The following is a 14967-nucleotide window of genomic DNA, read 5'->3' as shown; positions in this document are numbered from 1 at the left end:
GCTAACATCACCCACCCTCAGCCAACTCCAGGGACAATGAGACTTTGGTGCAATTGACTCTACTTCTTGGCGGCTTTGGGATATTCGCTGCCGGTCAGTGCACGGAAGGGACAAGGCTACTCCGGATTACCGCTCCAAGTTCGGGTTCACACAGGAACTCGGGTCCCAGGCACCTACACGAGCCCAGGGACAATACAGAGCAAATCCGCCAAAGCAAAGACCAGCGGCAGGAACGAGATTCCCAGGGGCCAGCGCAGTAGCAGGGACCCGGCAGAGCGAGCCCGTGGGCGATACAGAGGGGACGTGTCCTAACCTCTCTCCCGCTCCAGAGACAGCCCGGGCCTCGCGGGGCAGGTGCTTCTGCTCCGCATGAACGAGAATCCCGCTCCGGGATCGGGCCCCTTCCCTGCCTCAGGCGGCTCTTGTGAGCCTCGCTCCGGGAGCTACACGAAAGGGCCAGAAACGCCGGAGATGGGGGCGCCTCACAACTCACAACTCACAGCCCAGGGGTTCAGCCCCTAACGGGGGAGGTGGGGAACAGGGATCCAGCCCCCTCTGCGGGATAAAGGGGAAGGGCTTCTTGAGCAAAGGGTCTCCTGGCCCTCGGGAGAGCGCGCACTGAGTCTTGGGAGGAGCGGGTGGGGGTGCGCGTCTCTTAGTCTTTCGGGTTGAAACTGTTTCAATAATGAGGGGACCGGACTTTAAGCTTCTCCCGTTGGTGTCCTAACCACCAGGCTAGCGAATCAACCTCAGCCCCTGGCACTCCGCCCCCATGATTCTCCTTTGGACGCTCCCAATTAAATCTAATTTTTCCTAGGGGAAAAATATCATCAGCACAGTTTTTGGACAGTTCGAGGCTCTCCCTCCGTCTCTGTCTCTCAGTCCCAACATGCGAGTCACAGCACTGAGCAGGCTTGTCTTATAAGGGAGGGGCTATGCAAATAGAGGTGAGAGATTCTAATTTATACCCGCCTCTCTCTGACTCTCTGCACAGGCTGCACCGAGACAGAATCCGCAGCCCCTGCGTCCGTGCAGTGACCAGACACGCCCCTGAGAGAACGGCCCCCTCCAGCGCCAGGGACAATGGGATTTTGGCTCCGTTTGGTTTTCCTGCTAGCAGCTTTGGAAGGTATCGCCCATCCCGATTTCATCGCACAGGAGGGGGGATTTCGTGTTGTTGCTGTTCAAATAATTTATAATCGTGTCCTTGTTTCCAGGTGCCCGGTGCCAGGTGCAGCTGGTGGAGTCCGGAGGGGATGTGAAGAAGCCCGGAGACTCTCTGCGCCTCTCCTGCAAAGCCTCCGGCTTCACCTTCAGCGATTACTACATGCACTGGGTTCGGCAGGCTCCCGGGAGGGGGCTCGAGTGGGTGGCTCAGATTAGGCCCGATGCATCCAAGCAGTGGTATTCCTCGGCTGTTGAAGGTCGATTCACCATCTCCAGGGACAATCCCAACAACCTGCTGCACCTGCAACTGACCGGCCTGAAGCCCGAGGACACCGCCCGCTATTACTGTGCGAGAGACACAGCGACACGAACCCTGCGGCTGCTCGTACACAAACCAGAGCTGCGGAACTTCCCGCGGCCGCCGCACGGGGGCAGCAGAGACACGCGCCAAACAGCCCTGCCGGGAGCTCAGGAGAGCGAATATACCTATTCCGTCATGATGGAACTTTCTGACGTCACGGATTAACTCGTTCGTGTCCTGAATACTCCTCCTACACTAGAACCTTCAGTTTTTCAGGGAGCTAAATATCCGGCCTAGGTGCCGAGCGCCAGGCAAACAATTCCCCTTTGAGCGCCCATTGCTAGTCTGAGGGGAGGCGAGGGAGCAAGATAAAGAGAAGCATGAACTGTGACAGCAACTCCCCTAACCCGCCTCCCCTTGTGTGCCTGGGGATGGCATGTCCCCTGTGAGCCACAGCCGCCTCTGCCAGCCCCTTCCTACCCTCGCTGGGTAAAACCCGCATCCAAATCCCTGCCCCGGTGCTTCCTCTTTTACAGCGACCGACCAGTGGTTCTAGGAGCCTCGGTCTCTCTCCGGACACAGACAAGAATGAAATCTCTGCTGTTTTTCACTTCCCTGCTCGCTGCCTCCGGCTGCGAGCGTCTGTGAGAGCAGCGAGGGAATTAGGGACACACACACATTAGCTAATACCTTCCTCGATTTGTTTCCTGTGATGGCACGTTGGGGTTTTCCCGTCTCCTGCACCCCCGTAATGGCACGAACAGACTCCACCAGCCAGTAGAATAGAGGGGTTTATTGCTTCTCCAGGATACAGCACAGCACAGATGTAATCTGGTTCCAGGGCAGGCCTAGGATGCCTCAGCCCCCCTTGAGATGGGGGAGACTGGGCCCCTAAATCCCAGCCCCTTTCCCTAGGCTGTCTCCTCCATCCTCCCAGACAGAAACTAACTCCGTCACTTCCATCCCTGCCCCCAGCCAGGGCTGGTCAGACATGTTCGGGGCCCCCTTGTATAATGACTTATCCCCTGCCCTGCTGGTCCGTGCTGCAGCCAGTGGAGGTCACCCACAGCCCACTGCCCAGCATAGCAACCAGCAAGGTACCCCCCACTTCGTCACATTTCCCTTTCCCCAGGTGCCATCTCTCAGGTGCAGCTGATCCAGTCCAGCCCGGGGCAGTGAAGCCTAGAGGGACCCTCACCCCTGACCTGGGCTTTTTCTGGGATCTCGCTGCCAGTACTTACCTCTGGGCCTGGATCCCGCAGTGGGTCAGCAGAGGGCTGGACTGGGTGGGGTTTCTCGATTCGTACCGTGGTGGGAGCGCGCACTACGCCCAGTCTCTCCAGGGCTGAGTCACCATCTCTGCAGACGCCGCCAAGAACCAGGATTCGCTGCAGCTCCGCTTGCTGACAGCTGCAGACACCACGGCCGGGACAGCCCCACGGTCTGCTCCGGGACAGCCCCACAGTGACAGAGCAACGCAGGACCTTGCACAGAAAGGGGAAGAGGTTTTATGCGGACACTTGGGCACTGAATGGTTTATTTACGTGGATCACAACAAGTGGGTAAAAGTGAATTTCATCAGACCTGCCCCTCCCCGCTCCCGAAAACGTGTTGGGCTTGGGCAGGACCGCTCTCCTCCCCGTGTGCCCAATTTGACCGATGGGAATGGAGGCCCCGAAACACCCGGGGTCCTCTATGGAAGGACAAGGGATCCCCCGTCCCGTGGATCATGTGCGGGAGTGGCATTAGCCCAGCTCCCTGGTGCCCACTCTGGCCAGCGCCTCAGACCGCAGAGCTTGAAGCTGGAGCTTTGACCATGCAAAACCAGGCGGGCCTGTGGCGGGTGCCTGTGATCCCAGCACCCGGGGAAGCTGAGGCCGGTGAACCGCTTGAGATCAGGAGTTCTGGGCTGAAGGGGGCTATGCCGAGCGGGTGTCCACACTGAGGGTGGCATCGACATGGGGGCCCTCATGAGCTGTGGGTCCCCAGATTGCCTAAACGGGGGCGAACGGGTCCAGGTCGGGAAAGGAGTGCGTCAAAGTTCCCGTGTCACTCAGCAGTGGGAGGGTGCCTGTGAACAACCCCTGCAGAACAGCCTGGGTGAGACCCATCCTCTTTCTATGCAGAGCCCATCTGGGGAATGGGGCATCCACACGGAGGGGATCCGGAATGGAAGGGAGGAGACACGCAGGCATCATGGATCTTCAAAGTGCGATCGGACCCTGTGATGGACCGGGCCGTGTCTGGGCACAGCTGAGGGCGTCTGCTCAGGGCGAATTGCTCAAATCCGGGGCTCCTTACAGCTCCCCGACTGGTGACCTCTCCAAACAGGCCACAAACCAGTCCCACAGAGCGCTTCAGCTGCCTGCCTGAAGCCTCCCAAGCAAAACCCCTCCGACACCCCAGCAGTAACTGTGCCCGAGATGGCCCCGGGCCTCATACACAGGTGGGGGGGTCCTAGCACCCAATCCCACCTACCCCGAACAAGTTCTGTCCGGCTCCAAGAAACCAGCCACAGATCCCTGGTCAATTTACCCTCTGGACCTTACCCACAAATCACGCTGGGCCAATCCTTTAGAATCTATATCTAAAGGTTTATTATCACAAGAAAGAAAAGCCTGAGAGTAAGGTTATTAAAGTACAGTACGTTACATGCACCGAATCTCCCAGTTCTCGATGCAGGCTCTAGCAGAGATGTTGCAGCTGCTGGTTTAAAAGTTCTTATTGCACATCCTACGATCAGGATGGGTTCACAGGTCTTCCGGGCTCTTCAATCCCTGCAGTGCTGCCTCTGGGATGAAGTGCTGAGCTGAGAACAAAATGGCATCAACCACATGGCCTCTTTATACCCCCTTCCTGGCCTCTTCTGGTCTCAGCTGGTCACCTGGTCCTCAGCCTCTCTCTGCTGGCAGCTCTTAGGTGTCCGCCCTCCTGCTTTAGGTGTGTCTTTGGCCCATCAAGTGCCATTGTTCCACAGGGCTTCGCTACTCAGCCTGTCCATAGCAATGCTTAACCACATTCCAAGAAATATTCAGCTTCCACACAGATTACAGATGCCTACCTACACACACAGACATTATATATTCACATAAAGAGTGTACACAGGATCAGAAAACAAGAAGCTCCCATTCAATACCCCCACATGGCTCCCTTTTATACCAATTTCTGGGGCCAACACCCCCACCTAGGGGTGCAGCAGCGATCTGGCTGCTTCCCTCCAATTCGGTAATGTGACAGACCCCAGAAGCCAAATGTCCGGGCTGGGCACAGAGGGGCGCGCACGCTGCTTCCCGGAGTCTCGTAACTCACGTGTCTCTCTCCGAACCTGCAGCCCATCTAGTGTGCGGGGCCCTGCTCCCCTCTCAGGATCTCTGGGGAATGGGCGCTCCCGCTGCTCCAGTCCGGATCCCAGCTGTGTGTTTGGCTCCATTCTCCTCCCTCAAGGCTCTGCAGTGGGTGGCGACATGAAAAGAGGCCGGGTCTCCCTGTCTCACCCAGGCTGCGCTGCAAGGGCTGCTCAAAGGTGCAATCCCACTACTGAAAGACACGGGAGCTTTGACCTGCTTCGATCCCAACCTGGGCCAGTTCGCCCCTCCTTAGGCAACCTGGTGACCCCCGGCTATCTAAGGATCCCACCCCTGTCAATGCTGCCCTTAGCGTGGACACTCGCTCAGCGCAGCCTCCTGCAGCCCAGGACTCCTGAGCTCAAGCGATTAGCTGGCCGCAGCCTGCTCTGGCCTTAGGATCACAAGCAAGTCACGGGGCTCGGCTGGGCTTCCTTTTTCCCGCTTGCACCTTCATACTCCAGTGCCGCACTCTGAGCTCGCGCTGGCCGCAACCGGCCCCAGGAGCCCAGCTCATTCTCCACTATGTTCTTTGCGTGGAGCACAGCCCTGATACTGACAAGGGAGTGCAGGGCTGCATGAAAAGACGTCGGGTCTGTCTTGGGCGCTGTCAGTCACGGGTGCACCCCGCTCTCCATTAGCCCCGGAGTTTCCACCTGCTCCATTGCTGACCTGGCCCCCCTCGCCCTTGGTCCCCCGGAGATCCCCAACCTACCGCAAATCAACACATCGAGGCGCCTTTCGGTCCAAACAGCAGCTCAGCCCGACAGTGGGCACCCCCTAGACTGAGACACAACCTACCTCAGCCCCCTGCGGCGTACTGAGGGTCTGGGCGCCTCGCGTGTGCAGGGGCCTCCCAGCTACCCGTGTAAGCGCAGCTTGTCAGTTCTAAGCTTTGGCCACACGGTGCAAGACCGGACCTTGAGATCCCCGGGGCTGAGCCCCGTGCGCCGCGGGACACAGACTGGCACCCAGGCCGTGTGGAGCCCGGAGCGGAGCTTTTCAGCCCGCGGGAGGCCACCCGGGCCCAAGGGTCAGGGAACAAGGTGCCACCAGGGCAATGGCAGGGAGCAGGATTGGTGACACGTGCCCCGAGGATCCCACCTGGCAATCCACACCAGTGCCACAGAGCCAGGTGTGACGTAGTGTGAGTACCTTGCTGGTTGCTATGCTGGGCCGTGGGCTGTGTGTGACCCCCACTGGCTGCTGTCTGTACCATGGCCCAGCAGGGCAGGGGATGAGTCACTATGCAAGGGGGCCCCAAAGCCATCTGACCAGCTACCTCCCAGGGAGCCGAACAATAGGAAGAAGGCAGAGTGGAGCCCTGGATGGAGGCAGGGCTGAAAGTGAGTGAGTGAGTGAGTGAGTTAGTTAGGATCTGTCTTGTAGGATGGAGGAAGTAGCCTAGGCAACAGGCTGGGATTTAGGGGGCCAGGCTCCCCCATCTCTAGAGGAGCTGAGGCATCCTAGGCCTGCCCTGTAACCAGATGACATCTGTGCTCCGCTGTATCCTGGAGAAGCAAGAAACTCCCTCTATTCTACTGGCTGGTGGAGTCTGTTCGTGCCACTACCGGGGTGCAGGAGACGGGAAATCCCAACGCGCCGCCACACTGGGCTCTCGAGGAAGTGAAGCGCAGTCTCCGGGAGAGCCCCACAGCTCTTTGTTTCCCTGCCCCCGGCCAGATTGGAGACAGGAGCACAAGCCACGGGAATCACTCCCCAGTATCTAGTAAAATCTCCTGTAGTGAAAGTGCCGCGTGTTTATCAGCAGGTGGCGCTGTTGCTCCAAAGGGATGAACTAGCCCAGAGAAGAACCCCCTGCCGGTGCATAGATCGATGCTCTCCCCAAAGGGCTTTGGGAGTCAGGCCATTGGCTCCCGTAACACCTGACAACAGCCAGTCTCTCAATCCCTGTGTGAGGAAACACAGTCACCGCCGGGTTCATGACGCCGAAAGTGTCAAGAGGGTCCCAGCGCCCTGTGACCGGGGCTTCACAGACACCCGGGCGGGGTCAGTCTGACTCCTGCATCCGGAGCCCTGGGGCGAGTCAAGCACACCCCTCGCAGGAGCAGGGCGGGGCACTTATAAGTAGCGGGGTATGCAAATGAGGGAGTCAGCGCCCTGTTTAAATCTGCCCCTCGCTCTTCCCAGGCTGCACTCGCAGAGAATCTGAAACCCCCGGAGAACTTTCCCCGCCAGCGCCAGGAAACATGAAACTTTTGCTCCTTCTGTGTTTCGCTGTAGCGGCTTGGGAAGGTATTTTCTTCCACTGACTAACGGCAGAAGAATATTCAATCCCCCTTGCGTGGATCTGATAACTTGTCTGTGTTCCCAGGTGCCCGCTCCCAGATCACCTTGGTGGAGTCCGGAGGGGATGTGAAGAAGCCCGGAGACTCTCTGCGCCTCTCCTGCAAAGCCTCCGGATTCACCATCAGCAGCTACTGGATGGGCTGGGTCCGGCAGGCTCCCGGGAAGGGGCTGGAGTGGGTCACCAGCATTTATAGCTCGAGCACATACTACAACGACGCGGTTAAAGGGCGATTCACCATCTCGAGAGACGACTCCAACAACCTGCTGCACCTGCAAATGACCGGCCTGAAGCCCGAGGACACCGCCCGCTATTACTGTGCGAGAGACACAGCGAGGGGAATCCCGACAGGCTGATACAAAAACTCAGGCTGCAGAATCGCTCCCCTGGGCCGCGCGGGGGCAGCACTTCCGCAGGGAATCCCGCGCCAGGCGCAGCAACGGGATCTACATCTACAGTGTAAACAGAATCCCTCTCACTAGGCCGCAGGTTTCTCCATCTATCTATGACCCCGTGTCCATGAACCCCGGGGCTTCCTGACTATTCAGGTCTCAGTGAGGCTGGTCTCAGACTCGGCGATAAAAACGCGCAGCTTGGAAGAGCCAGACTTGGGGATCGGTTGCTCGAGGTGCAGTAACAAGAACCTAGATTTCCCAAGCTGCGTCCTTGCGGGGGCCCAACATCCCCACGTCCGCCTCAGCCCCAGGGTGAGGGGAGAAAAACAGGAGAAGCAAAAGCAGCTGCCCGGGCCGCTGGGGGTTGAACATTTCTGCACTTTGCTGGGCACCGGGCACTGACGCTCCGGACCGTCCTTCAAAACTCCCCCAGGGTCTCTGAAGGTCCCGTCAGGTTCCCAGCTCCTGGTGCCGCCCCACGCACACAGATGTCCGCCTGATGCCTCCACAGGAATTCCGGCCCCCCGGACAACACATCAATGGGCCCTGGGGGAGCCACAAGCTTCTCCTTGGCCTACTCGGAGAAACCCAAATGCCACCCCTCCGAGGGAGGACTCTCCGCCTGAGGTGCCCGTCCCGCCCTCCTTCTCTTCTCTGCCCCCTCCCCCGCCCCAGCAGCCCTGTGCCCAGCCCGGCTCCTTCCCCTGTCTGGCTCCAGCTACCCCCAGCCCAGCTCTGCCCCCAGGGGTTCGGGGCCCAGCTCGGCTCCTTTCTCCCAGCCTCCCTGCTTAACCCAGCCCCCAGCCCTCCGCTCTTTTCCCCTCCAAGCCTGGTTCCTCCGCCCCCTCGGCCAGAGCTCCCTGCAGTCCGGTCCCGGCTCAGCTCTCAGAGCTCAGATCCCTCCTTTTATTCCCAGCCTTGCTCCCCCCCGCTGCGCTCCCAGCCCGGGCCCCCTTTCCCCTCCTCACTCCCATGGTTTGAAGGCTACAGCGATTGCTGCCGTGAACGCCCCCTCCCCTCCACCGCTCTGCCTTCCCAGCGAGCCTGGGGGTTGCTCTCCCCACTCGTCCTCTGGCCGCTCAGGGCCCCTCCTGCCCCGGCACTGACCAGCGGGTGCACCTGAGCCAGGCAGAGCCGCTCTGCAGCCTGCGGCGGGCGCTGTGACTCGGCAGGGGGCGCCTAGGAGCAGGCAGCCCGCCCGGGCCGTATGAGAGAACCCGGGTCTCCCAGCCCCGCTACTGCGGCACCGGCCAGAGGCCCCAGGAGGGCTCTTTACATCGGTCTGTGGGATCCAAGAGCCGCTTTGATCCACCAGGCCTGGAGCTGCAATTCCCACCCAATCTGCACAGAGGAGAAATGTTCCATCCTATGTGTGCGCTCCCAGGTGCAGCTGGTCCAGTCCGGCCCGGGGGTGATGAAGCCCGGAGAAACTCTCAGCCTGAGCTGCGCTGTGTCGGGTGTGTCCATCGCTAGCGGTTACAGCTGGGAATGGCTCCGGCAGCCTCCCGGGAAAGTGCTGGAGTGGACTGGGCGCGTGTATCCAGCTGACGTGGGGAGCACAATCTACGCCCAGTCTGCCCAAGGCCGAGTCACCATCTCCGCAGACACCGCCAGGAATCAGTTCTCGCTGCAGCTCCGCTCGCTGAAGACACGGACCAACGGCGGGCCTAATACAAAAAGGGGAAGCAGGTTTCTAAATAGCCAAACGGCTCCAGCGCTCGGTCTGTGCTGGGACATCAACACTCGCATCTCTCACTGACCCCAGCCGGATCTGGGGGCGGGGGTTTCCCCGTGGTTCTCGAGTTCGGCTCCCAAAGACCCAAACTCACCTGAAGCCATTTTGTCGGTGGAATTGGAGTAAATTTCAGACACTCCAGGTGAGCTCAGCGGAAGCTGCAGGTGCCCAGCGCCTCTGAAAATCAGCCCCCCAATGTCCGTATCTTCGGTGAGGAAGGGGCTTTGCGGGGTAGGGCCTGGATTATGTCATCTCTGCCAAAAGCTCCCTGATTAACCGGGGGGAGTTTAATTCATGCCTGCCTCGATTTCCCTTTTCCCCAATTTGGATCGTTAGCTCGTTGGGAGTGGAATTTTCTCTCACTGTGAGTCTGTGCAGCGCTCAGCACGTTGGGGCATGATCTTGGTTATTAATACAAATAATTTTTATATTAATGGTAAAACCACAGTAAAATCGCCTTGCTAGGTGGCACCAGAGGCGCGCGCCTTTGACAGCAGCTACCTCTGGGGTTCCTGTCACCCGCCGCACCGCAGTAGGGAGAGGTTTGGAGCTGTTGCTGCGCTGGGAGGAACAAGGGCTGGGGACAGGACAGGAAATCGGAGCTCTGGGCTGAGGGAGTTGGGCGGCCAGGACTAGAGGATGCAGGGACAAGCTCAGGAATTTCCCCTCCTACCAAGGCTGCTCATTCCCGCCTCCGGGCAGCGCTAAATGCCCCTTTCCGAAGCTGCATCAGGAGCTGCACCTTTGTGTATCCCCGGCAGGGGGCGCTGCGCCCAAGCAGAACGGAATTCGACTGACCCCAGCCAAAGGCAATGGGGGGCGGCGGGCAGGGAGTTTATTCTACAGCAGTGTCTGGGAAACTTCCAGATTCAACCACGTCTCTGTCTCTCTAGGGGCTGCAGACAATAGACACACGCGCAGGCAGTTTCCTCGGGGTCCTTTCTAGTTAGTAGCAGAAAGCGTGACGGGGAGACAGACTCATTAGCCAGAGGAGCTCAGACATCGCATCGCCCCCCCCCCCCCCCGCCACCCGTCCAGACTATTTGAAAAGACCCCGCATAAAGGGTTGTTTTCTCCCGTGTCTGGCTCCTTCGCTGATTGCTCCAGTAGCCGGCCTGGTTCTGCTCCATGCCCAGCTTTCCCCGCCTGTCCAAGGCTGCCAGCCCCGGGTTCCTGGCTCAGCCTTTGCCCTCTGCAGATTAGCTCCACGCCATCCCCAGGGCTCTTCCGGGGCCGCTCTCACTCCATGGGCAGGGACGGCCCCGTATTTCTGAGCGTTCCTTGAGCCTTCCGCTGGCGGCCGCCTGTTCCGATGGAAACCCCCCCGCCCCGGCCGCAGGATTACCAGGGGCGCTGCATCACAGCCGAACCCACTAACGCTGGGATTAACCCACCCGCCTACGGGATTCCGGCACCCACCGTCCACTAACACGGGTGGGAAATGTGCACACAGAGCCCCGACAAATAGGAAGTGTGTGTGTGTGTGGGGGGGGTGATTTGGGAACTGACCCTGCGACTCCTGACAGGGTCCAGCAGGGACTCGCACAAAAAGGGGAAGCGGATTCCGAATAGCTCAGACAGGCTCAGAGCAAAGAGATTTCCAGAATTTCTCCCCCCTTTCAGTGCGGAAAAACTGTAACAGGAGGAATCGCAAATGAGCAGTTTCGTGACTGTATTTCTGAATAAGAGAACTTCCGAAATTCAGTGACACGCACCCGCGGAGAGCAATCCTGGGAATTACATGTATCGGACTTCCGAGGATCTTGCCGTGATATTAGTCAATAAAATCCAGTTTTCCATGAATGGCTTGGGTGGGATTTGGTGGGGAGAAGAAAGAAAGAAACCGATCCCTAACCTAGCTCGAATAGCCGGTGTCGATAAGGCTTTGCGGTTCGTCACTAGGAGGCAGTGTTGTCACACAACTCAGGCTGCAGCTGCTAGCAGTGGGACTCTATGAAGTTGTTGATGACTCGCTCAGTGACCGTCCTTCACGGTTTTAAGAACCAGGCCACTGAAATGAGAAGTTCTGGCTTTTTCGTCTGCTCGTCCCGCTATTGTAATCCCTCCCATCTGTATAAGTCTTCGTTCATTAATCTTCCCTGCAAAGGTACCTAACAGCTATTGCAGCGGATCCACATACCTGGTGAACCTCCCCTACCGATGTGCCAGCGCAAGTTGCTAACGTTGCTGTTATTTATTTACCAGTGTTTTGTTAGATCTTAAAGCACTTTAGCAAGAAGGGTGTCAACATGCCCAGTCATACAGAAGGGGAAACTGAGGCTCAGAGAAATGACTTGCCAGATTACACCCGGCAGGCCGGACTCTCCGCCCAACCTCTTCAAAAGCCACGAGCCATGTCTGCAGAGGTTTCAAAAATGAATTCTCCCTTCCCGCAATTCCACAGCGTCACCCTGGAGATATCAGGCCCCGCCCCTCAGCCCTTTATGACGTCACTCAGCCCAGCGCCTAGGACGGTCCCTAGGTTGAGGTTTCTAGGGAGGGGTGGGGGCATTGAAATCACTCTGGGAGGGGCTGGTGCGCAGGGCGAAGCAGAGCCGGGCTGAGGGGAGAGGAGACACGGGGTAGGAAACAGACCGCGACTCCCACGCAATTACATACAGCCCCAGACAGCCCCCCCCCCCCGCGCCTTCAATGACCCCGTCCCATCAGGCACCGGCTCGCTCCCACTGTGAACAATCCTGCTTTAGCTTACTCTGGAACACGCAGAGTCTCACTCGCCCCGTTCTGCTGTCAAAGGCTCCTCGCCAGCCCTCTGACCCAAAGGCCACAGAGAACCGGGGAGGGGCTTTCTCAGAGTGAGCTCCCCAACACACGCCCCCTCGGGACACGGGATGTTGTTCAGAGACATGCGGGCACCTAGTTCCTCCCGAGTCCCGCCGGTCAGAGCAGCCTCACGATCCCACCGCCCAGGCGCTGCACAAACCGTGAAGAACGATGTTTCAAAAATCACCTCACTCTCACTAGAGACAGCTGCAAAAACCAGGAGTCCCTGGAACTGACCAGTCTACAATTCGGAGACACTCGGTATTTCTTTGCCAGAGAAATACACAGGATTGAAAACCTGTCAGAGCCACACACCCCACGCTCCCCCGTGTAAATGGTGTAAGTAATACGCAGGATTGTGCTGTGGTTGGCGTTAGAACACAGTGACAGTGAAATGTGACAATGGTTCCAGGGGCGCTTAGGAGCAGGAATGTCATTTGGGCTGGAAAATACTTTCCTGCCAAGGGCTGCCAAAAAACAGCCCTTTCCCGGGCAGATACTGTGGGGCATGTGAGCTGGGGCAATTGCTCGCCATGAACCGGGGATCCACGAAGCTCGTCCCCCCCTCCCCCCGGAGAAAGGGAATTTCTTTTAGGCAGTGGCACTACGGGATGGGAATGGGGGTGTCGATCCGGGCTCAGACAGGATTCATTGAATTCCGGTGTACACGGGAAGTTAAAACCGCCTGCCCGGACACCTCGGCTCTCGGGTTAACAGCCTGAGGCTCTGCCAGCTGCGCTAGGAGTAAACTTAGAAAAGGATCCAGGCAACTGGTAGGAGAGTGAAATGGTTCCACCCGCACGCACCGGGCAGAGCCACAAGGGGGCAGCAAAGTGTCACGTGGGAGCACGAAGCGTTTCTTCCCGCAGACTGACCCTGGTCACAGGCTCCGGGAATTCCCGCCCCCAGCGCCCAGGGCTGGATTGTCCCAGGGAGGGTCCGACCGCTCCGCCCCCTTCCCCGTCAGCACAAGGGCAGCGCCCAGGGCCCCTCGGAGGGTTTGGCAGCCGCAGCGCTCGGGCCCGTTTCACCCGGGCGGGGGGAGCCCTGGGTTCTGGTCTGTCAGTTTCCTTCCTATCGCCTGTTACATTCTGAGTTCACAATAGGAGGAATCTTCCTGCTGAGTCCCCCAGTTAACTCCGAGCTCAGACCCATGTCCACGTGCTTCAGTGTCTGCCGGGATCGGGACCCGAACTTCATTCGCGTGTTTAGTGCCCGCCAGGACCGCGCCCCGCTCAGTTCTCCCGGCGGCTATTTGTACAGGCGGGTGACGCTGAGGTTTAGTCAAGTGACGATGCGGTGCCCACATGCAAATGAAGAAGGAAACTGACCGATAAAGGCGAACAAGCGGCCCTCCCTGAACAGCTGCCGGCAGAGAAAGGGTCGCTGCTCCCCAGCCACTGGTCTGAGGCTGAAAATGCTCCGTCTGAGCCTCTTTTCCTTGTTGGCAGCTCTCTCGGGTAGGGGGATGGACACACCGGCAGCTGCTCAGCGCAGCTGGTCTAGGGGAGGGAAGATGATGTTACAGCTAAACCGAAGTGGCTACCGTTCAGGATTGTAAATTCTCTGGCTCTGAACAAATCACGAGCTAGATTTTGATTTTGAAGCCGTCAAGAGGATTTTAATACCCACATTCTTCATGTTCAATGGGAAAATGCCTAAAAAGTCAAACACAGCCCTGGGAAACTTCAGGCTGAGTCCATGGCTGAGTTTCTCCTTTGCAAACTGCGGACAACTGCACAGGAGGGTGGTGCGGATCCATTTCTTTTGACACACAAGCAGATCCGCTTCTGCCGTGGGGAGGGAAACAGCGACTTGAGTAAACCTGGGAAGGTGGGGACAGAACGGGAATTAACTGTGTTTTTATGATTAACAGGTGTCAGCTCCCAGATCCAGCTGATCCAGTCTGGGGCAGAAATCAAGAAGCCCGGAGAGTCCGTGAAAGTCTCATGCAAAACCTCCGGCTACACGTTTACCAGCTATGACATCCACTGGGTCCGGCAGGCTCCCGGGAAAGGCCTGGAGTGGCTGGGATACATCTATCCTGGCAGCGGTAGCACTGGCTACGCCCCGTCCTTCCAGGGGCGAGTCACCATGACCACGGACAACTCCATAACCACGGCCTGGGTGCAGCTGGGCAGCCTGCGAGCCGATGACACCGCCACGTATTACTGCGCTCGGGACACAGTGACACAAATCAGAGCTACAGCCCGTCAAAAACCCCAGTGAGAGACCCCAGGGCTCCTGCCAATGGTTAGCCCTGTGAACCCGGGTAATTATCCCCCAGTGACTTAGAATCAGCAACAGCTAAAGGGGTTTAGAGCCCTAAGTGCCTAAATCACTTTCCTGGCGACGGCTCCGTTCCTTCTAGACAGTCAGCACCAGCTGGAGGGGACCGGAGCCATCGCAGCCGCTGGAGAAGCTGGATGTGGCAGGAGCAATCGGCAGGAAATGTGGGTCTTTCCCAGGACCGGACCCGCCCCCAAGGACCCTGCACCTGAACTGACCCACAGCTCCAGCGGGGGAGGGGCCCTGGCTGCTGATGCCTTTAAGCCAACCCCGCACGGAGCGAGGGGCCCTGCCAGTCACAGGCCCTGGAACGCGCCTGCGGGCGGAGAGCGAGCCCGAGACAAAGGGCACTAGGCGGGAATGGCTCCGGGCAGAGCGCAGAACGGGGGGAGGAGCGGTGCTGAACAGAACAGCCGGGCATTGGTGACTGTGGTTTCCAGCCAGAGGCAGCCCCGAGAAAGGTCTCGCTGGCTCTAGCTCCCAGCCTCCTGTGATGGCGCCTCAGGATTCCTCCGACTCCTGCACCCCGTAGTGGCACGAACAGACTCCGCCAGCCAGTAAGATTGAGGGAGTTCATTGCTCCGCTGGGCCCTGGTAGAGACAGGAGCCAGTGGAGGTCACCCACAGCCCAAGCCTAGCAACCA

At 58.7% G+C, this 14967-nt stretch overlaps 2 non-coding genes and 1 gene segment (V, D, J or C); 2 read left to right on the top strand and 1 right to left on the bottom strand.

Moving 5' to 3' along the window:
- Positions 1–655: 655 nt before the first annotated feature.
- LOC142821358 (Ig heavy chain V region 3-like) lies at positions 656–1974 on the top strand. The segment is given in 2 exon segments: positions 656–1129; positions 1218–1974. Coding segments are annotated over 2 exon segments (522 nt in total).
- Positions 1975–3296: 1322 nt separating this feature from the next.
- LOC149521172 (signal recognition particle RNA) lies at positions 3297–3585 on the top strand. Its single transcript, XR_016348122.1, has one exon.
- A 1352-nt stretch (positions 3586–4937) lies between these two features.
- Positions 4938–5238, bottom strand: LOC149521171 (signal recognition particle RNA). Its single transcript, XR_016348120.1, has one exon.
- Positions 5239–14967: the final 9729 nt, after the last annotated feature.

Source organism: Pelodiscus sinensis, chromosome 30, assembly GCF_052426305.1.
Source record: "Pelodiscus sinensis isolate ZL-2025 chromosome 30, ASM5242630v1, whole genome shotgun sequence".
Lineage (NCBI taxonomy): Eukaryota > Metazoa > Chordata > Testudines > Trionychidae > Pelodiscus > Pelodiscus sinensis.
This window is presented reverse-complemented; position numbering and strand designations above follow the sequence as displayed.